The 24,516-nt window shown below is 26.6% G+C and overlaps 1 protein-coding gene across 4 annotated transcripts in view; it reads left to right on the top strand.

Annotated features, from left to right (window-relative positions):
- The window catches only part of LOC142334226 (atrial natriuretic peptide-converting enzyme-like), a 145,791-nt gene extending 121,310 nt beyond the window's left edge, over positions 1–24,481 (top strand). For 3 of the 4 annotated variants that reach the window (XM_075382077.1, XM_075382078.1, XM_075382079.1), the window contains one exon: positions 6,364–11,778. In XM_075382077.1, coding sequence (XP_075238192.1) covers positions 6,364–6,564 — 201 coding nt within the window. In that variant the 3' untranslated portion in view covers positions 6,565–11,778. Of the gene's footprint in view, positions 1–6,363; positions 11,779–17,632 lie in introns of those variants that run through there. The other variant, XM_075382080.1, reaches the window with a different exon arrangement.
- Positions 24,482–24,516: the final 35 nt, after the last annotated feature.

The following is a 24,516-nucleotide window of genomic DNA, read 5'->3' as shown; positions in this document are numbered from 1 at the left end:
TTTTACAAACCTAACAAATCTTACTTTCCAAATGTACTTCATTGGTTTAACTGTTGTTCTAATTCTAAGTACAGAATAAAAAATAAATAGTATTAATAGTAGCAAACTTACATGATTATTTTGGTTTTATAATGAAATATAATAAACAAAAAAATATTTGGTATTTCTAGTTCAACAGGTAGACGTATTACCTACAAGCCGCAATGTATAATTTAAGTAACTAAAGATGGTTGGTTACTTATGACAAAAAAATTTGGTAGGAAACAAAATTGAGGAGAAACGGCAGACAAAAATGAAATATGAGTGTATAAGAAAATATAAATCATTTTCAGTCAGTTGAAATTAAGAAAAAGTTACAAACAGAAAAATAGTTTTTTAACTCATCTTTATGAAAATATTCACTTATTCTATCAGTTTACTAATATTAAGGTAGTTAGCATTACTCCACTTATTAACAATGAATAATGTTGTTGCTATTTCAATAGCTATTTCTATGTTGCTATTTCTGTTGCTAAATTCAATCTGTTGCTAAAGGTTTCGCAAAACTTTTCAGTTTTTGTAAATTTTTGCAGAAAAATAAGCCATGTAAATTAAATGTTCTGTACTGTCATATTTTAAAGGCAATTGTGAGGCCTGAATTCAGCCAATAACCTCAACAACCAATTAGGTTTATTTAGAGTTATCAAACAGAAAAATCAAATGGCAGGCTTCATTCCTAATAGAAGCTGGCCAGATCATTCTTAAAGCTTTAATGAGAGTAAAAGGATAAGAGTAAGGAAAAAAAGAGATTGCTTGCTAAGTAAAACAGTCTACTAAAAGAAATTTCAGCACAGACCAATAACTCCACCCAAAAATTGTTTAAAGTTATCCCATCTATTTATATTTTAATTATTTAATAATTAAAAATATTAATTAATGATTTTTACAATGACTAGGCAATTTTTTACGTTTGCTGCAAAAAACCTTTCTTTTCTTCCAGAAAATGAAAACCACTCAGATAGAAACTCAGGCTTTGTAATCGAAAACCTATTTACTCACTCCTTGAATTGAATGGCATGGGAAGAAATCCATCAGAACCATAAACTGTTCAGCCAAAATCCATTGTTGGTTGAAAAATAACATATTCTGAAATACTTTCATTTATAATTAAGGTTCACAGATATGTTCTTTTACTTACATGGGTGTCATATTGCCTTGGGCAATAAAAACTATTGATCCTGAACTATTTGACTTGTTTATGAATAATAAGTCCCAGTTCCATTTCCCATTTAGGATTTAGCATATTTTTATTTTATGTATTTACATTCATACATCATTAATACCCCCATTCAATTCTAGATCTCTCCTCCTAAAATAAAAATAAAAAGTGTAAAAAGAAGGAGTAGAAATATTAGGGTAGGTAAACAAGTATTATTGATCTGACTATTCTGGAGTCAAGTAATGTGTTTGGATGATAAATTTTTCACTACTAATGCGAGAATGGTTATACCTATTTTCATAAAATAGATATCAAACAACTTGTCTAAATGCTCAGATATAACTGAAGCTTCATGAATTATATTATACTAGGCAACTTTAGATTTTTATTCTTTGACACAATCAATGCATTCATTTGCACATCTGTTTAAGAAACCAGCTTATTATGATAAATACTAAAAAAAACAGCAGTATACTGTTAAAATACACTGCTGAAATCATAATGATAATTACTGAATTCAATTAAACCAATGAATTCACACTCCTAGCTGAAATATTGCTACAACACTTTGAAAATGTGTTCCACTCAATTAACTTAGGTAAATAAAATATTACATTGACATTTCTTTGTTCATCATACTATTATGCAAAGGCTGCACAAGATTTACATATTCCTTGTACTTAACCAACAAACCACACCCAAAGTTATAGTGTACTGCAAAGTACAATCACAACTTTCTACAACTTTTCATATTAGAAATAAACAACACAGCCACCTTCAAAGTGTATTAAAATAATTCCTCTTAACTAAAATAATTATCTATAAAACATCAAATCGAAAAATAAAAAAACAAATATGCAGCCTTTTCAAACATATTGCATGCTTATGACATACATCTATGAAAGTACTGAATGTTAATTCAACTTCAAATAAAATACTTAGCATGAATTATACACACATTCATTTATATATGACTTTTTAAAAAATATAATTTTTTAAAGATGTTAAAAACTATAAATAGTAAATTAAGACAATAAACACCCATCAAAATCATCTGCAACATTAGTAACGACAATGTACCACATTGACTACAGTAGTGCAATTACATTCAAAGTTTACAATGTAGTTTTGAAAAGATCTTCTGGAACCATATTTCTCAGCATTAAGAAAGTGAGTCATAATTAATTCATTATTTTAAAACAGCATAAACATGATTTTGTCATGCTGATCTAAGAATTACTTACTTCTGATTATGTACAGTAATATTAAAAACTAGTTACTTTTGAATAATATAAAGCTATATGTCTAGTACAGATTATTGCCTAATAAATTTCTGTACGAAAACTTGGAATCCTTAATTGATACTATGAAAAAGAAGCAAATTTCTTTCTGTGCACACTTGTTAAGATTACTGCAGGATAGGATTACTAAGAGAATTATCGATCAATTTTGGTATTTAAAAAATCCGCCATTATGGATCAAAGAAATTAAAGAAGACATACAAGAATTAAATTTGACTTATGAAGATTTACTTAATAAATCCGAAAAATAAAAATTTGTTATTAAAGATCCGAATACCAACTTTAAAATAAGAACTTTTAATTATACAAAAAGGGTTTATTCAGAAGAGGATCGTAAAGCAAGATCATTAAGAATGACTAAATATTGGTAGAAAGTAAAAGCTAAGAACTTAAAAGGCCAAAAGATCGGCAAAAAAGACTTGAATTATTCTAACTAAAGTGGTTCTTTGCAGCATTAAAAGAAAAAAAGCTATATGTCTATCTCTTTGACTTAAACATTAATAAAAATTATAATCTGTGAGAAGGTATAAAACAGTAAGGACTTCTTTTGTTTCCCAGTATCTGGAACTAACAGTAAAATACACAAATTAGATATGAACTGCATAAGCATACAGTCCTCTGATATTTTCTTCAGAAACCCTTAGATTCTCATGCCCTCCATAACATCTTAAGAATGTGATATTTGCCCAGTACAGTATAACATTAACAAGTCAGCTTATATGATGCGAATGGTAACGTCTATTAATGTTATACTTTTAAAAAAAAAACAGTATAACATTAATAGCACAGAATTAGGAAATAAATTAGTATAAAAGCATGAATGATCAAATGATCATTTTAGAAAATTTTATTTTCTCTTGAGATTGGTTTATACTCGTATAACGTACCTAATCTCACATTTTTCCCAAATTTCTTTCCAATTATTCAGCACTCGTGCAACTTAAAATATTATTCAATTTTGTTTTTGTTAAATTATTCTAATTATATTGGATGGAATTATAAACCACTTTTAAGCAAATACAATAAAATATAAAAATGCTATAAATATAAAATAAATAAATAATATAAAAATTTTTTTGCCACAAGGGGGAAAATTTTTATAATTACAAAATTTTTCCCACAGAATTTAAGTATGTAACTAATTTTTCTCTATTATGCATATTTTTTGGGGGCATATATGTTAAGCATGAAAGAAATGGGTATATTTATATGCAAATATGACACTTCTCATCCTAAAATGTAAATGGTGGTTGTTTTCCTTCTGTGTTTGGCTCTTACACCAACCCTCTTCAATATCCAACAGTAATCAACAAGCAATTTTACACTCTACTGTCCCTCATATCTCTTTTCTGAGGTAGTGATATCTTGGAAATACTCCTTGTATTTGTCACCAAGATTCTTTGAGAAGAGATCTGGATGGGAGTCCAAGAAATTAATTTTGATGGACATGTTACACTCCACAACTTTATATGATTGTAATAATTCACCATAATCTCATGGTGGTTTGGGGCTTTATAACATCCTAAACCATTTTCAACACTTTGAAATGACCCCTCCCCATGCTGATGCTTGTGTTGATTTGTCAACCTGAGCTTGGCTTGACAGATTTTTAAATTTTCCATCTTTAGTTAAATTTCATACTCAGGATCTCAAAAATATTGCTTCTGTGATTTTAGCATCACTAACATTAAGAAATTTAATGAGTAATGTTTTCTGAGTAATGTAACTCAGCAATTCATTTTTTACAATCACCTTAATAAAGATTCTTAAAAGCCCTAATTTTATATGAAGTGAGGTAGAATTATGTCAGAATTGACAAATGAAGGACACAAAATTTTCTGTCCAGATGTAAATGATTCATGTTTTGGTCATTCCTTCTTGACAAAATGACTTTTCTTCTCTCTGCTGATTCATCAGCACAAAAACCACCAAAAAGCTGCAACCCCATTAACAACCCAATGACTTTTAAATCAGAGAATTCAGCCCAACAATAACAATTTGTCATACTGAATTTGTTCTAACAGATTTTAATATTTTAGTATGTTTCCTTTATTTTAGTTGCATAAGTTAATAATGTGGAAGGAAATTTGTTCACATTGTGCAAAACAATGTACAGTCTCCACTGTCTTCTTTTATATGACTGAGTACAACGATCATAACACAAATATTTTTCCAATATACTAAATAATTTTCTTCAGAGTAAAAATCTTGAAATACTTTTTAATGGTTGCAAAAGAAACATAATTTAGTATCATTCTGAAGAAGATTCTTCTCTTTCTATCTAAAATTCAGAAGTTTGCTTTGAGCAATTTCAAATCCCAAACTAAATGGCTTTGACTTATCAGATGAGATTCACCGAAAGTGATACTTGCTTCAAAAGCATGAGGAGTAGGATCACCTACTCCTCATTTTGAACTTTAGTTGCTGCTTCTTCTACATCTCCCGTTAAAGCCTATCAGGGCTAGGAATGGGGAAGTTCGTGTGGCAACCGGAATCGTCACAAGGTCTTCCCCTACGGAGTTGGGATGCCTCTTCTACAGTTAGATGTTTTGGAGGATATGGTACAATAACTCTTCACTGTGAATTACAGGCCTTATAGAAGTGATAAGTTTGGGTATTAAATACCCAAAGAAAGTAGATTAAATCTAAAAATATAAAGTTAATAGATTAATAAAGTACAGTTTACTTTGTGTTTGGAGTTACTTCTTTTTCCTTTTATTTTTGTAATACAGAATTAATAGTCCAGTGAATGATCTTATGTTTTGTGCTACACTATGGGTATGGCAAAGCTTATGTGCAGACAACCATTGATATAGACTGTGTCAGATATTTCACACAGGTTGACAGCAGATATGAAGGGACCAATTCTTATTTTGATTCCCAATTTACAGCCAAATTATAGTTCATAATATTTTTTAACTCCTTCTTTCTTTCCTGTTTAGCCTCCAGTAACTACCGTTTAGATAATACTTCATGAGGATGATATGTATGAGTGTGAATGAAGTGTAGTCTTGTACATTCTCAGTTCGACCATACCTGAGATGTGTGGTTAATTGAAACCCAACCACCAAAGAACACCGGTATCCACGATCTAGTATTCAAGTCCGTGTAAAAATAGCTGGCTTTACTAGGACTTGAAAGCTGGAACTCTCGACTTCCAAATCAGCTGATTTGGGAAGACGCTTTCACCACTAGACCAACCCGGTGGGTTAATATTTTTTAACTAGTGGAGTCAAACTTCACCTCTAATTTTTAAATTAAAATATCCACACACATAATAGAAGTTATCCAGATAATTTACACTCTTCCTAAGCATATTTATTTTATATCTAACACAACATTCTTCACACAGCATGTAAGTCATTAGAAAAAACAGAATGAAACCACACTAGGTCATCTACAATAAATATGTGAGGAAAATATAAATAATTTTATATTAATTTTTGTTTATTAAGTATCACTGACTAAACAGTCTGCTCAACATGTCATGACATATCAGTGAATTAATTAGTCTATGTATACAGCCTTCATAATGGTAAGTTTGTCTCACCTTCAGTTCAAAACCAATTAAATTTTTTGTTTTATATACATTTGTTACTATTAAAAAAAAAACCTGAAATTCTGAAAAAGCAATTCATATAAAATGTTATTGTCAAAAAATGTGCCTGTTACAGAGTGATCACAGATTTTTTTAATTCAGCCTAAAAAGTTACATTAGAAACACAATAAACGTTTAATTAGTCAAAAACTCTTTCTATCAGTGTAATTTTTATCAAACTTCAATATTCCAATTATAATTTTCTCGTCCAATTATAACTTGCACATATATAATATTTTCTTAATTACTTTTTTGTTGTTTAACAGGGTGATTCAGGTGGTCCTCTGCTTTGTCGAACAGAAGAGAACAAAGATCGCTGGTTTGTTGGAGGTATAGTTAGTTGGGGCATAAAATGTGCACACCCACATCTTCCAGGTGTGTATGCATATGTTCCTCGATACGTACCCTGGATTCTCAAACAAATGTCTCTCTATGATGAAATATCTCCTATCATCAAAAATCCCTAAGTCATGATCAATTTTTCCTGTTGTCGCCTGCCTATTAATTAATTGTAAACTAGCATCTTTGAATTTGCAATTAAGCATCATAGCAGTAAAATTATGGTTAATATACCATATTTGAGTACAAAATGATATAAACTTGTCAAAACGGTAACATTATTTCTTTACTTATTTACGGTTTGATAAAATGTATAGTTTAAAAAAATGTTCTGCAATATTTTTATTTTTCAAATTGATAAAAAGAAAACATAAAACTTATATTATCAGAGTATTTATTTTTTTTTAGAAATTTTATTTATAGATGCATCAATGATTAAAGTCATTAGTGACATCAGTATCTGTGTGAATGTACCTGTAAACATGTAATCTGAAGACTACATGACAGACTCAGGTCGACCATTCCTGAGACATATGGTTAATTGAAACTCAATCACCAAAGCACACCAGTATCCATGATCTAGTATTTAAATCCAAACAAAAGTAACCTCAATTAAGATTTGAACCTTAGAACTCTCGACTTCAAAATCATCTGATTTATGATAACGAGTTTTACCACTAGACCAATCTGGTGGGTTTATTTTATATAGACATAATGTATTGAAAAAAATGAACAAATTTTATCTTAAGGTTAATAAATTTAATTTATTAAAATATTATTAATTCTTACGAAAAATGCTGAACAATTTTAAATAGAGTAGGTTTGCAAACAATACAAATCAAATTCATTTTCATATTCTGCTAAGTTAAATTTCCTGCTCAATTCTTTTATAAATTATGAGTTTTGGATGATAAAATGAAAAATGAACAGCTAGGATTTAATTTATATTAACACATATTATTACATTGCTATCACATTATTTTATATACATAAATATTAAATAATATTCAGATTAATGAATCCACCAAAGCATCAAAATATAAAGGAGATATTTTTATTGATTTATTCTACTTTTTTCCCTAAAGAATGTTGTGTTTTTGCAGATTATTGGCTTATAAAGCATTTGTTTTAGTAAAAACAAATATTATAAGCCGGTAATCTTTCTTGTATCTTACTGCTTAGGTGGATCCATTACGCTGAATATTGTTAATTAAAATATCAGAAGAAAACATAAAAGTAAATGATTACCAATCTCAAATCTCAAACATACACACGTACTCAGATAAAATTCTGACAGTAGTAATTTTTTCATAATTTTTAATTCCCAAAACAATTTAATGTGTGATGATTTTGATAGTAAATGATAACTGATTCATAAGATAAGATCATGTCAAAGGGTTTTCTCATATTAGCCATGGATAACATAATTATTAAATTTGATATTACAATATAGCAAGGTATCTATAGAACAAAAATGTTTACTAGCCAAACAAGAAAACCAGGAAAAAGGTTACACGGTAGGGTACTTTCAAATTTTATGTAGTTTTTGAATTTGATATAGTTTATAGACTTAAACCAAACCTTGTATTATATGTGTTTTCACTACCTTGCCCAGTTTATATATATATATATGCATTAATTTATATTTAATACATCAACCTTAAGTACAGAACAATTGATAATTGTTCTGTATTTAGGGTTGATATAAATGTAAATTAATTTGTATTGGTACAGAGGAGTATGGTTGTTCTATTCTTTTAAAATGAATTGCTTTTAAAATTATATATATATATATATATATATATATATATATTAGTGATTCACTGTAATAACACAATATCATTTTCACTGAAAAACTTCTTTCTATTCTTTAAAAAAAAAAAAGAATAATTTGAGAAAATAGATCAAATGTTCCTCTGGCTCCCTGATATGTAATTCCCCTCAGTAGCCGAGTCTTATTTCTTTCTGGTATTTCATAAATATGTATTTGCTCTTCTACAGGTTTGAAACAGATTAAAATCTATTCATCTGATTATTCATGCCATTCTCTTAAATCATAACTTCTTTCTCATCAGCTTCTCCAATATTACATAATATTCTGTCTATATTTACTAATAAACTGATTTCTTCTCTTCTTGAAAGCCATTAATGAACAATTATTAAGAATAAATTCCACGTTTTGTCATTGCCATACAAACTAAAGAGCTATAAAATGTAAATACAAGTATTAGTAATAAAACAGGGCTACTCCTTACACATAATATATAGGAAAGTAGGAATATCTTGAATTGTAGCTGATATGGTTAATAACACATTAAAATCATATAGCAATACAAACTGCTTCCTAAATTTATTATGAGCAACTGATGCAGGTTTGTTACTTAGTAAGACTGTTCTATTGTAAAATAAAAGGAGCTTTTTAGTTAAACTGCGACTGTTTAAGATTGTTCTTGCATTTATAAATAGACTAAGTAAACGGTTTAAATCTTTTGCACTCTGATATTTTTGAACATACTTCTTATATAAGGAAAATATGAAATAGCTCAAAGTTTCTACTGTCTCTTTTGAAAAATGTTCATCACGATGTATCTTTTAGTTTGGATATTAAGCAGTTAACATAATTAGTATTTATGCATATAAGTCAATTGAATTTTGGCTGGCACATTTATGATCACATATGTAAACAAAACACAACACACACATGTGTATGCACATATATACATACACACACACACAGAGCTATATTCATTGTATAAATATTGGTAAATATTATATGGTATCGAGTGTGATACTATATAGTGATATTCTGTTTATGTTTCACTAGAATATGGTGATATTCTATTATTGTGCAAATAAATTTCATATTCACAACAGTACCTAAAGTAAATTGTTATGTGTCAATCTTCATCATATATAAATAGCCAAATATTCATGAATGTAAACAAAACATTAATATTGTTTTAATAAAGATTGTGTTATATGTTATATATTATGTACCACTAATTTAAAATTGTTTAATAATTAAATTATGATTCAGCTTTTTACTCCTTCCAGCGAAGGGTATACAGTGATTTAGGTGACCTGCCTTTCAAATTCTATTTTCTTATTGAAAATGTTGAATTATGGTAAAAAAATACAGTAACTTGTGATATTATTAACATCTACATAATATAAAATCTATGTATCTAGTGTTTTTAAGAAATGATACATCACTGAATGTTCCTTGGTATATGGAAGTATAATCGATCACTTTAGTGTCACTCATATTTGTGATTATAGCTTGAATTTATCCAGTTTTACTGAATTATTAAACTTCATTAGTAAAATAAAACTGTGTTATTAATGAATGGTATTAACATACATATCTCTAATAATAAATATTACGATTTGAAAAATTTGTTATTGTAATTCAAAGGGGCGTGATATTATTTCTATAATATATATTTTTGTATTAACTGTTGGAGAAAATAAGTAGGATGAAGTTAAGTTCTCTTTGAAATACTTAAAACTCAATTTTATTGTTTTCCTTTTTTGTGAGTTTTGTCTCAGTCATCAGCTACTTGCTACATTTTAGTTAACTTACATTAGAAGAACAAAAATATATTCATCTTTATTCTTTATTTTTATCATTATTTCAGTTCTTGATTCAAAGGTTAATCTTTCAATTAAGGAAATAATTTTTGGTGTTAAAACTTTTTCAGATTAATTTAATACTATCTTTAAATATATAATAACTTGCTATATTAATAGCTACTCCTTTAAAAATAAGTTAATGATAGCTTACTCCATTAATTCCTGCACATGTTGAAAACAAAACCTGCTGAACTTCACATGGATAATTGAATCTGAGACAGATAGTCAGTGTGACAGACCGTCTGTCCCAGATCTTGACATGGTTTGTCACAGATATAGTTGACTACTTACTGACATCCTTCATTTTATTTTTTGATAAATAAACTCAATTTTTGTCAAAAAACCATAACAAATAAGGAAATGAGTTGCCAAATTCAAAGTATTGTTTTTCCTATTTATATTCACACTGATTTTACCAAGAATCTAACAAGAATGGGATTTTTCCCATTTTTGTTAGTACAACATGTTATGTAATTTAAAGTTAAATGCTAATATATAACCTTTTATTTTCAAATAAGGCTACAAATAATGTACAGTTAAAAATTTATATACCTGAGCGAGAACCATACACTGTTATAGATTTCCAGTATGCAAATTTTTTTTATAAAGATATCACTTTTGTAACTTATAATTTTCATCACATGTAGTGAACAGTTATTATTTTACTAATTATAAAATATTTAAGATATACTGTTATGAAAAGACTATTCATTAAATAATTGTTGCTTTTGCGTATATGTTACACTACATAGATAAAAGTACCCTTTAAAACATCTTCTTCACTGGTGTGGTGTAAAACAAGATAAAAACATCACCGAATAAGATAAAAACATGTAATAAGGAAGCAATTTTTGGAAACCAAAGATTAAGATGATAAATACAATCTGTAAAAAAGACAAATTCTTAAAAGATAATAATTTGTTTTCATAATTTTAGTACACAAATTAAAATGCACATAGTACTCAGGCAGTAAGAAATTACTGTACTCAGGTCAGTGAAATTAGAAGAGTGGTTCCCACCTTGAACAAAGCTGGACTCTTAGGAAATATGGGAAAAAGTATAGAGGTTCTAGAGTTTAACAAAAAAAAATCTTTACTCAGTCAGTCAACCAAAGTACAGTACAGTACAGTACTGTACTGTAATTTTCCTATTAAAATTTTTAAATATATTTGTGTTTAGAAGGTATGTGGTCGATGAAGTTTCAAAGTTGCCTTATTACAGAGTACGAGTATATTTAGACAGTAGGATTAAATTACTTGCCTTTTTCTTTGAGCTGAGTTTTTCAATCCTATGTCATTAAGACAAATATTATCCCTTGTGAATTGTTATATTAAATAGAACTTGTTGTATTAAGGCTTGTTTTTTTAAATATAATGCTTGTGAACTGTTTAATTCACACATATCTGAATTCAGAAGTTAGTACTGATTCAAAAAAAAAAAACCAAGCTGGCTAAAATTTATTAATTTAACTGATGACTGAGATAGATAAAAATAAAATTATTTTTTAAAATTAATTAATCATAATTAAATTAAGATGAGAATATAGTATTTGTAGTTTAATTGACATATCTAAATTACTGTTAATTTTTAATAATATAGAACATTAATGCAAGTTTTTTTACTTAATATAATTTTTTGTGCATTTTTTCTCATTTTTTTATAGTAAAAAAATAGTAAAATCATAACTTCTATTATACTAAATACGTTTATTAAACTGAAAGTCATATTTTGTTAGGAGTTGAGATAAAAGTAATTATTTTATTTATCAAGATGTATTAATATATATATATATATATATATATATATATATATATATATATATTTTACGTATTTTTTGATAATAATTTTAATTAATCAACATAAATTATATTGATTCAGGTATACAATTATTCTTTTTTATATGTAATTTTTTAAAAATGTATAAAAGTATTTATTTAATTTAATATAAATAAAAAATGTGACATATCTTTTATAAGCTTATTTATTGTGATATTCTTAACTCTTTAGAAAGTTATATTGAAATATTTTTTTATTACTGGAATAAAGCTTGTGATTTTAGAGAATAAAATAAATAAAAATGAGGATAAATCTCAATTTTATTGATAGGTTGAAAACAAGTAGCATTCAGTGAATATTGTTATAGTACTATATGATAACGGTCGATGCCTGTGAGTGTGTTATTAAATTACACTTGTTTAAACTTGCACTCTTTTATAATTATTTATCTACACTGAAGCTCAATAACATTAAATAATTTTACGTTTACCTGCTGTAACATTATTGTTGTTCATGAAAATGCAGCAGGCTGATAGATAATAATATATTAAGGTAATTAAATGACATTATATAAGATTACCCTTCCACTTAGATTAATATATACATATTATACATATAAATAAATATATATATATATATATACACCTATAAATAGAAATAGTAAAAAATAATTAACTAGATCATACTATTTTATTAATGTTTAGTTATAGTAAAAGTATAAATATACTGATATATATGTATATATGTATATATATACATATATATGTTATCTAATATGAGAGGCAAAGATGAATACTCTCAAGTAGATACTGCAAGTGACAATAACGATGTGCATTACATGTAAACTAAAATTAGTAGTAGTTGTAGCAGTAGGAAATGCTGTGTTGCTACACAAGAAGTGATGTTTGGTGTTTAATTTAAAATACACTAGATAGAGTTTTTGCATATAAAAAAATTAATGCAAAATTTATAGACCAATAATTACTTTATACTACAACTATGAAATTATTTTTATTCTTTTATAAATATAAGTACAATTAAAAAGAAATAATAATAGTTTTGAATAAACTAATTTTTAATGTTTAAGATAGTAAATTCTTTTCGAAGAATCTATCAACAAATTTTCATTATTATTATTATCATTATTACTATTATTATTATCGTTATTATTATTACTACAAATCCTCAGGAATATAGAACTTTTTCCACTTTGTAAATGCTTTTTGAAGATTTTGAAATAATTTTTAATTCACTACAACTATTTGAATACTAATAATTTCAGTTAATGGCAAATGTAGAAGCGACACACTGAGTTTTATAGATGTAACATTATTAAAAATTATGCATAATTATACATATTAACTTATGTAAAATTAATTAAATTATCCATAATTAAAATTATACATGCAACATTTGTAGTGGTAGCAAATAAATACATATTTTATTCAGACAGGTACATTATTACACATTAGATAAATCTCTTCAGGAATTAGTAGATGTGCACTCATTGGATAAAAAACAGACTGCTTTAGCATTTATCAGAAAGGATGAAGAGAAATAGTGAATAGGATGAAGAGATTTAATAGTAAAGCAAATTTGAGAAGGTAGAAATACATGAAGCAAAAAATAAAATCAATACAAAATAAAGTCATGATGCGGAAGGCATTATTTAAAATTATTCAAGTTCATCTGAAATAAGGATATAAAAAATTCTAGTTTTGTTCTTTTTTTTTTTTTTAATTGTTAAATAAAAAAATTAGTGGTGTATAAAAATTATAATGGATTTTGAATTCATAAATTAGGATTCTACTAAGTTTTTGTTTACTTTATTGGAAACTTAATGCAATAACAGGCAAGGTAACTTGATATTGTAGCTGGTAAAAACTTCCAACCAAAAAACCTTCCTTTTTGTGGTATGTTAATTCTTGTGCAAAGTTTTAATGAACCGTGTTTCTGCACAACAAAGCTTCTTGCTTACACAGGTTTCCTGCGTCCAGAAGTGTCTTTTACTGTATTAATAAACTACAGATGGGTAATGTGTAATACAGAATAAAAATAAAAGATTAGTGAAATAAAAGTTTTCATTAAATTGTAAAATTTTTCATTAATATTTTGCTGGTTCAGAAAAATGAACGCATTTTAAGTACTTTAACGTGGGTAAGCACCAGTTTGTCACCTGTTTCATCTTAAATTCTCATACAGAAATGCAACAAAAGAATTAAAAAAATATAGGCATAAATTTTATACCAGATTTTGATTTTATTTCCTACTTTGGTTTAATTTCAAAGTTATTTTTTTGAAAATATTGCAATTTTTATTCATGAATAATTTTGATTGTATCATTCTCCATTTATTGCAATACCTGAAGATTTGATTAAAGATTCAACAGTATCACTCAGTATACTCAATTTATTTCACATTTTTATCAAATTTATCGTATTAATAAATACTCAACAAAATTTAATATTGAAGTAGTAGTTTATGACCATCTTACTTATCATTTTTTAAAAATTGAAGTAAATACTACATTTAAATCAAAGAAATTTCAAATCTTGGTTTATAGAATAACTTCATTAAGTTCTAAATTAACTTTACAACAATAATAATGGGAAATCTAACTTAATTCTATTATATATTAAAAAATATATATAAAATTATTCTAAAAAAAAATTACCTATATATATATTATTCTTTAAAGATTGGATTGAATCTTTATTTCAATGACAGTGAATGCAAGATAAAGAATCAATCTTAGTTAAATTAGAATGAAATTTATATATATTCATATATATACTTTTACATTTTTATACGTTAAAAGGTCTGAAGGCTGATTAATTATGCTGTTTGCTTCTACAATCAATTTTAATAATAACCATAATCTTTTTGTCAAATTGATTAATGAATGTTTTGAAAAACAGGGTTAAGAAAATTTCTATTAAGACACAGTTGATTAGAATTGCAACGGAGTTAAATTTATTTATTTGAATGGTATTAAATGCTGTAAATGTAAAACATTTATGGACCATATTGATACATTAAATTGCATGTAATATATGAAGAAAACTCACTTATTCACTTAGAGATAGAGATAAAGATAGATATTGTATGAGTATGTGTGTGTGGGTGTGCACATGTGCTTGTATGAATGCGACTTCTTTCTAAATAAAATTGTTGTAGTGGTCATCTTTTATGCGTAGTGAACTTCTCCTAAAGTGAAGTATTTATAAAAAAATTAGACAGTAAGAATGACAATAAACAAATGTATTATAAAATAAATTAAAAATACAAATGTAGTTATTTTTTACACTTCACTATAGCTATTTCTATGAAGTGAATTGTTAACCATCATCACTTCTTGTAAAAGCAGTTTTATTTGTCCTTGTAATGTATATCCTAAGTAAGTTTCATAGCAAAGAGTGTTGTTAACATACTTTTTTCCTTTAATTACACTTTATATTATTTTAATTGATCTCGCTGGCGAAATCAAAATAAAGTGATATATTCCAATTAAATGAAATATATAAAAATTTAAAACAACTATTTTTAATTTATTTATTACAAATCAGAAAGTACAAAAATAATAAACTTCCACTTTGTTTTATGGTCTTTATAACCCTAAACTAGGATTTGAACATTTTTTAAATTTAATTATTACAGGAATTTCTTATATAATGTAAATAATTAATTTATGTTTGTATTATAATTAGTGAAATCATTCACTCTTTGCTGTGTTTTCAAACAGACAATAATATAAAATCAATTAAACAGAACATTGCATCTTCCATTTTGACAATATATAGGAAATACAGCTTCCAAAGAATGCTTTATAGTTGATATTATTAGATTATTTTATAAATATAAAACATAAATATAGTAGTATAAGTTAGATGTAGAACATCTAATCTAATTATACAGGAAACTGTGACCATCAGCCATTAAATAATATATATATATACCATATTAATATATATTATATATGTACTGTAGCAGGAATTATGAGGCACAAATTAATGATATCTGTAAATGATAGATAAATAATAATTTTAAGCTTCAAAGTGTGAACAAAAATATGTACAAATATCATGTTGAATAATGGATTTTGTTAAGCGATAAAAAAGGGTAATGAACATTTTAAGAATAATGAAGATGTATTTTCTTACATTTTTTATAATGGAAATATCTGCATTTCATTAACTGTAGTTGAAGTAGTCTATATTTATCGTGCAATGTTATCTATTTAAGCTTAGTGTACCATATGTTAAACTGTATTTGCTCACATGTGTATTTGCTTCAATGGTCATTGTAATGTAATCGCATATAGTAACTTGCATTTTCAATGCTCTGTTGACAGATGTTTTTCAGTAATTTAACATGTCAGGTCTGTAGTGTAATTATATTTATGTTGTTAATCTATGCTACTAAATCTTTTTTTTAAATTATCAAAAACATTTTTCCATGTAACATATTACTTTATTTGTTTAATTTTTATCTAACAACTTCTGAAGTACTTTTAATTGTAAATAAAATAAATTCAATTTATTTTGCAGCAGTAATTTCAAGCACTTCTAAAAATGATCATAAACATAGTATTTCAAAGCACTGGGTTTTATTTTTTTATTCAACTGATTAAAAAAAATAGTTTCAGATCATGTTTGGAAACATTTACAATTAATTTAAAGATAGATATTTATATGTATGTAAATATACAATCATATTTGGCTAATATTGCTGACGTAAGTTATCTTTTAAATATGAGTAAAGCATGTCATATTAAAACAGCTTGTATTCTGGCCATTAAAGTAATATTTCTTGAGCACTCTGAATTTTTTTTATGCATAGCTTTCACTCATAGGAAAAAACCTTTCAAGGTAATTCTATTTGACAGTGAAAACGCAGATTTTTACTTGAAATCAAATCATGGACCTTCAGTTAGTGGATATCTATTGAAGTTTTCAATTCAACTGCAGTAATTTTTTTTGCACCAATTTAAAGTTTCAAACAAAAACTAGTGATATTTTTGCCCTAACTAATCATTACCAAATAAATGGTAATTCTGAGTCAACATTACATAATTTCACAAATATTGAACATTATATTATTATTCTTCTAAGCAGCTTAATCATTTTTCTTTTTTTTTAATTATTAAAATATAGAAAAGTTTTTAAAAATCAATTCTGAATTTTTTCCATATAATTTTCACAATATTTGCTACTGGAGTAAATTTTTTTATAATATATTACACTATTATGTACACAAGTAATAATGAACTACATTACTGGAACATAATTGACAGATTTCTTTGAAGGAATTGCAGGAGAAAGTAAATTCATTCAATTTAACTCACTATTTTATATATTAAGCCAACCACCACAATCCATTTTTTTTATTAATCTATAGCATTTGAGAACTAAAAATATGCTTTTATAAATTAGTTATTGTGCAGCAGACAGAGAACGGGGATTTAAAAAAAAAAAACAATGATAACTTACCAAAGAAAATTTACATCACTAGTACTTCAAAAATATATCAGATCTATGTGGAGTAGCAATAAGATCTCTTCCTTTCTTACAGAAGGTCTTGAGTTTGGTCAAGTCAGACTTGGTAAATTTCACAGGATAAAAAAATCCTGTACCATATATTGTCATACATAAGCATTAAGCATACGTTATAAATTATTTAAAAAAAATATTTTTTTAAGTACTTAAAAGTAGTTAATAAAGACAATGTTTATATCATAATTTTATCAATGTTTTATGAGAAAAAGATTTGTTATTCCTTTTTTTGCAGTTTTCAAATAAGAGTTCTTAAGTTGCCACTGCGATAGACGCTTTTTCTGGAATATTACAGAAAATATCACCTACATTTAATATATGAACAAAAAGGCCATACAAACAAAATAAAATTACTGACATACATTCTCCAGATAGAAAATTCCAAACTATTACATCTGTGGAAAAGTTTTTAAAATTTTAAAATCTCTGATAATATTTCATACTTTTATTTGATAAGTTACTTAACTATCTGGTATATTCTAAAAACTAAGTTTTTACAATACATCAAATGGTTAAATTTAGTTTATTGGTGTATTGTAAAAATGTACTTTAAAACTGCTTTACAAAACTGAAAAGGTATTAATTGAGGAATATATTTTTTCATCTACAAAACAAATTTTTCATTCTATTCTTGATGAATTATAGTTTTGGCAAAAATAATGAAATAACTCAATCCTCTATTAAATTTAAGAAAATATAGATTCTTTTGATTTATAACTCCCTAAAGTACTGCAATTTTTTTTTGTCATTATTTTTTTTTTATTATTAATTCACCACACATATTCTTAAAAGCTTGTGCATGGGAATATGAAATGGAAATTTCATATTGCCTGACTGAGTTTCTATCCTGTGTGACCTTCTGAATGATGGGCCTGATTCACTATCGCCTCGCCACATAAGTCAGCAAAAAGAAACATTTAATTTAAAAGTTTTCATTAAGCTATTCAGCTTTTGAAGCAAAATGAAGGTATCAAAATTGACACAATTTTTTAATTGTATCAATTTTGAAGCTTACATTTATCAATCGCAAGTAATGTATTTTCTATCTAAACATTATGTAAACATCTATCGAAACATTATGTAATGTATTGTTTCATGTTGGCAAGGGGTAAATAATTTCCTGCTTTACAAAATCCGTTTCATTTTTCTAATGCACACAATTTATGAAACACCTAAGTAATAAGTGAATCTGTCAGAACTTCCTTCCTTGAAGAAATGATGTTTATAATGCAGTCAATCCTAGTATAAAAAAGATGAAGAGCCACTTTCAGAAGTAATATCAACTTAATTTCTTAGAGTTTGTGGTAACAATAATATAATCATACTTTTGATTCAGTAAAGAAGGTAAGGAAAAACAATATCACTCCTCACTGTACCAAATATGTTCAGCATGAAATAGTCATTTGTGAGAATGCTGGAGCTGCTTTTGGACTCATTAAAACTTAATAAAATAATTATTATTTTACTCATTAAAGACAAATTCAAAGCATTACAAAATTTTATAGTTTTTCATGAAAACTATTGAATTTAAATTTGTTTCTTACTGTAAGTTAAATATATCATAAAAAATTTAGATGACTAGCATAAAAAATGTAGGCTTTTCTACTACAACTACTTATATTTCAATACTATTTTGTGTTATACTGTAGTGATAGTAAAAAGGTTTAATTTTTTCTGTAACATTCAGAACCTGTATTTTACACATTTTCTGTAATCATTAATAGCAGTTCTTTATGTTAGAAGTTCAACCTACAACAATTAGTCAGCATTCTAGATCCTTCTCTCAAATGAAAGGACTATTTAGAGATGAATGCAGTAAAGAAACAACTGCCTGAAAAAGTGTAAAAATTTAAAGTACATTCATCATGTAAAATAAACACTACAAATTGTTAAAAACTTTAATAACATAATGTACTGGTATCTAAACATTTTTAAGAGTATAATGTAATCCAAAAATGAAGTCTCTTGATGGGTTTTTAGGCATAAAGAAAACTTTGTGTGTAGTTTGTTGATCTGCAAGACAATGTGAGGACAACTTTTAAAAGGCATCAGAGTAACAAATCATTTTTTGAAAATGGATTATTTTATGTTTTTCTTATAATTTTATCAATTAGGTTGTATAATTGAAACTGTTGAGTACAAGTTAAACATTTAAAATTCTTAAATATTTGTTTATTTTTAATATTTAATAATTGATTTTATTAAATTTAGATTCAGATAAACTAAAATTGAATTAATATAAGTTACATTATGGCATTGTTTTTTTATTACATGTCAAGTGCTTGAGGTAAGCTGTTTTGAAATGTATGCTTATTACAGGGCTGTGATTGCAAACAATGTCACCTTGTAATAATCATTACTTATATGTGAATAGTTTCTAAAATAGCATTAGAATAACTGCTTATAAGTAGTGCAGAATATGTATTGTAATGCTGTAATGTTATAATGTATTTTAGAGAATATTAGTTATTTTGTACTTTCATCTGTATATCTATGATAGTGTAATTGTGTAGTCATATGGTTATGTGAGCTTTGTAAGTGAGAAATCAAAAAAAAACCCCTTCCATTAGAAAATAATTAGTTTTCACTTATCTTAAAAAAAATTTAACCAAAAAAACTAAAAAAAAAAAAATTGAATTTGGAGTGATGTTGCAGCTTTATATATTGTGTAAAATTATAATTAGCAATTTATCTTTTAACAAAAGTTTTTATTAACCATATAAGTTTTGGTACAATAATGTTGTCTGAATCAATGAAATCCTAATTGATAACATGGTTGTTTAAATTAAATGTAATTAAGTCGCATTTTGATTAATTTTTATTTTATTGTAAATCTATTGATGTAAACTTTCAGATTTTAAAATGCAATGCATAACATGTAATAAACAGTACAGCAACACTATTAATCATAATATTGTACATGGATGTGACTCGCAAATCCATGCCGTGTTTCAATTGAGGCTTACGTTTTTATTATTTAGTTTTTAATAACAAGCTGCACTAAAATTAAATTTATCAGTTTTTTTATTTGCATGAACATGTATTTAATTATTATTTTGATCATTCTCACTGATATCAGTGCTAATCTTTTCCATTGCAGAACCAGCTGAAGTAATTGCAGATGATTTTTTAGTTAGGAAGATACAATTTTAGGATGTAGGCTATGAATATTTGATTTGAAAAGGATGAATGAACTTGTGATCAGATGGGTGATTTGAGTGTAACAGTGTATTTCGTAATTTTCAAATGTGTTAAGATGTGGTCCGCTCTTGTGTAAATCTTAAATATCAACACTAGGTTAATTTTTTGGGGTATTTATAGTTTTTTCTATGAAATGGTTGGTAACCATCTATATTACTACGGCCAACCAAGTTACTATGGTGAAAGTCATATGTTAATTTTATATTTGTTTGAAATTGTCATTATAGATCTTTATGCATTTAGCGTAGTTTAAAAAACATTCCTTTGATTTAATATATGAACAAAAAGGCCATACAAACAAAATAAAATTACTGACATACATTCTCCAGATAGAAAAAGATTTTTAAAAAATCTTTGCTTATGAATATTTTGGGATTTTCTTTTCTAACTTGTTTCTTTTTTATTTTATTTAGGGTTCAAATTCTCAATGACTCTCTGAGAAAGTGAGTCATTCTTATTATATGAAAGAATAATTTTGTAGGTTATGCATTTTTTAAAGTTGACCTCTTCAAAAAGTTTAGGTTGAGTTTAGGTCAGTTTCAGATACAAACAAATGTGTCTGGCTGGCATTGTTGGTTCTCTCTAAATTTTTGAAATTGTTTTTTGTTTTATCCATTTTGTAACAGGAGGTTAAAATAATTAAATCATTTATTATGCAATATTCATTATATGATATTTTGTCTATGTATATTCAGAGTTACAGGGACTTATGCTGTCTTGGTGCAAAAAACTATAGTATCATCAACATATCTTTGTCAATGTACTAATAAGTGAATATGCTCATCGATTGTGAGTATGAATGTCTGTTTTACTTACTAAAGAATTACTTCAGTAGGACTGAAAATAGGGGAGCTATATTAATGTTGTTTGAAACATTTATATCAGAATATAAAATCATTTTATTATATGAAATGTCTAATTACATTAATTATTTCTGAAATGTGGTTTTCTGTTCTTTCTTAAATATTACATTAATTTCTTTAATATTACTCTTAACACTCACAATCTAAATTATCTCCCTTATAATAGTTCATCTTATATTAATTAAGCATTATTTGTAGATCACTTACTAATAATATTTTTGCAGACAGTAACTGATAACAGTGTGGGGAAAGTGATTACATACTCTCAGAATAAGATTTTTCAGGACTCAAGTTGAAATCCATTGATAGTTGATTCTAATTGGATTTTTATGTATATGTTCCCCTTGCCCTAAACTGCTGGAATTTGAATAATGTTGCTGCTCTAAGGGAACGATTAGTTTGTGTAGAAAAGATAAAATGTAAAAATTAGGTGTACAGGTTGCTATGAAGCAACATACTCTCGAAATTAAAAAAAATAGTAATAACAATAATTTCTGTAATGTGATTTCCTTATTAATAATAATTATTTACTAATCGATCACAAATAAAAAAAAACTTAATATTTTTTAATGATCACAAGACCAAACTTAATTCAACAAAAGTACAGTACACATAAACATCTGGTTCACAATAAGAATAACTTACGTACTGTTGACAGTTAAATCAGCCTGTTTATTTATTAAGTATGATGGCTAAATATACTTAAATGTGATTGCAACAGTTTAGAAAATTGCATCCTAGCAGCAGAATATAATTATTTTATTAAATATTAATAAAATAAAAGTAGCATAAAAATATTTAATACAAATAAAAGCAATAAGTAACAAAAGTGTTAGTTTTAAAAGTAATTACTAACATAATAGTGAATACAGTCACAATCACTCTAGATTTGATAAACAGAAAATAAGATTTAATCACAACTGAATCAGAAATTTTGTTAGCTAATTTATCATATACTAAAGGGGTTTTCTAACCAGTTTAAGATGGATACCGTAAGCAATAGCACCTCCTTCAACACTGATAAGGTGCTACATATTGGTCCCAAAAAGATATAGAAGTATGTTTTTATCTAGAAGAAAAGTAGGTTTTATGTTTTTTTACCAATTCATCCACTCAGTGAATTTCACATCAATATGAAAACCATGAAGTTTCATGATGTCTGCAGTTTTTTGTTTTAATCATATGCTGCTGTCCTAAAGTTATTTTATAATAATTTTCATTGGCAATGAAGTTTTTCAAAGAGCCATTAAAGCCAGAAATATGTAAACACTTGAAAATGTTTTCATTTTTTTTTGTTAGGCATGCAGTGATCATTTATGCCCATGATTAATGCCTTTTCTTCAATAAAAATGCTTGTTTCTGATTTTTTTACGCTCCCAGACTTATTTTATCTTTTACTAAGTAAATGGTTCAAACTACAACATTAATGCAGATCTGTTACGGGTTATAACTTATCTTTATTAATTTAACATCAATGATTTGGATTTTTCTATTTTGACTGATTAATTATCAAGATTGTGAAAAAGAGGACTCGCATATACTGAAAATGTAACAATTTTGAAAGATACTGAAACACCTGCAATTTTCTTTAACAGCATAAAAACTTATTTTAAATAATATCTTGGTAGAATGTTTTTTAAGAAGTACATTTTCCAATTTTTCATTTTTTTGTTTTTACTTTTTCATATCTTTTCTGGAATCACCTTCTTGTACACACATTCTCTCACACCACCAATGATAATTTTACAATTTATTACCATAATAGGAAAAATTACTTCACATACAACAACAAATAGTACACTTAACTTGGGCTGCCAATGAATGGGTTTACCCATTTCTAGTCTTCTTGACTGACTTTCTACAACACTTCAAAAAATACAAATTACATGTAAGGAAACCTGGAGGGCAGGTATTATAACTGTACTGTTTTGTTGGTGATATCATAATCTACAGAAAATAAAGTTAATATCACATATTCCTCACAATCAACAGATTACACCCAAATCTATATTTACCTACAGAATATGAACATAACAAATCATTCAACTTTCTAACCTCACAACGACCAAAATATACAGTAAACAAACTTTTGCCGAAAACTCGATACAGTTGATAAATTAATTCATATATCTCTCTTCCTACACAGCACAAAAGTGCAACTTTCTTACACTTGTTACATTGGCTAATACACACACACCTTTTTCAATAAAAAAACTGCTCTAAAGAACTCAGTAGAATAAAAGCATGTGGCACAGATTAATGGCTACCCATCCAATATGCTAAATAAAGGACAAAAACTCATAAACATGATTAATAAAGTAAATACTTATTAAACTAATATGCATCAACCAACAATCGTGCAAATTTGCCAATATTTTCAGGTAATGAGATTACTATTTACTTTCAAAACAGTATATAAACACATAAGGTCAAATAAAATTCTAAAGAGATACTGGCCACACAGCAATCACAAACTATAAAAGTTAAACTGCAATGATTGTTCTAAACATTATATTGGATAGATTGTACACGTTTTCATCCACATATCTAAAGGAACACATATTTCATGAACACAATTTAATTGTTACTGAAGGGGCTCGCTTTAAGCAGGTGTTATCAATAACAAATCATTCTTTATCATTTTTACGCTCTTGTAAACCTCTGACAGATTCCCTATGAATAATACTTCTCAAATAACCGATTACACATTTGTGCATCTACCTATTTTCATCCTTATGATCTGTAGTTTCCTTACTCTCAGTTACTTTGTGTTATCATTCTTTCTTCCACCTATACCTATTGACATGTATAACATATAATAATATTGTAATCTATTGTGAAGATTTTACATGAAAAACAGTATAGGGTGAGTTAAACCCAGCAGAGAATATCATTAATGTTAAAATTTAGCAAAATTTTTAAATTTACATCATTTATTTCTACATTACTTAAACTTGAGGATTCCACTTAACATAATTTATAAATTTAATAAAATATAAATTATTATTATTGTCTGAAATGTATATTTCAAATTTTTATTTTTATTTTTATGTTA

Source organism: Lycorma delicatula, chromosome 1 (genome assembly GCF_047948215.1).
Source record: "Lycorma delicatula isolate Av1 chromosome 1, ASM4794821v1, whole genome shotgun sequence".
Taxonomy (NCBI): domain Eukaryota; kingdom Metazoa; phylum Arthropoda; class Insecta; order Hemiptera; family Fulgoridae; genus Lycorma; species Lycorma delicatula.
Note: the sequence above shows the minus strand (reverse complement) of the source record. Positions and strands in the feature narration are given on the sequence as shown.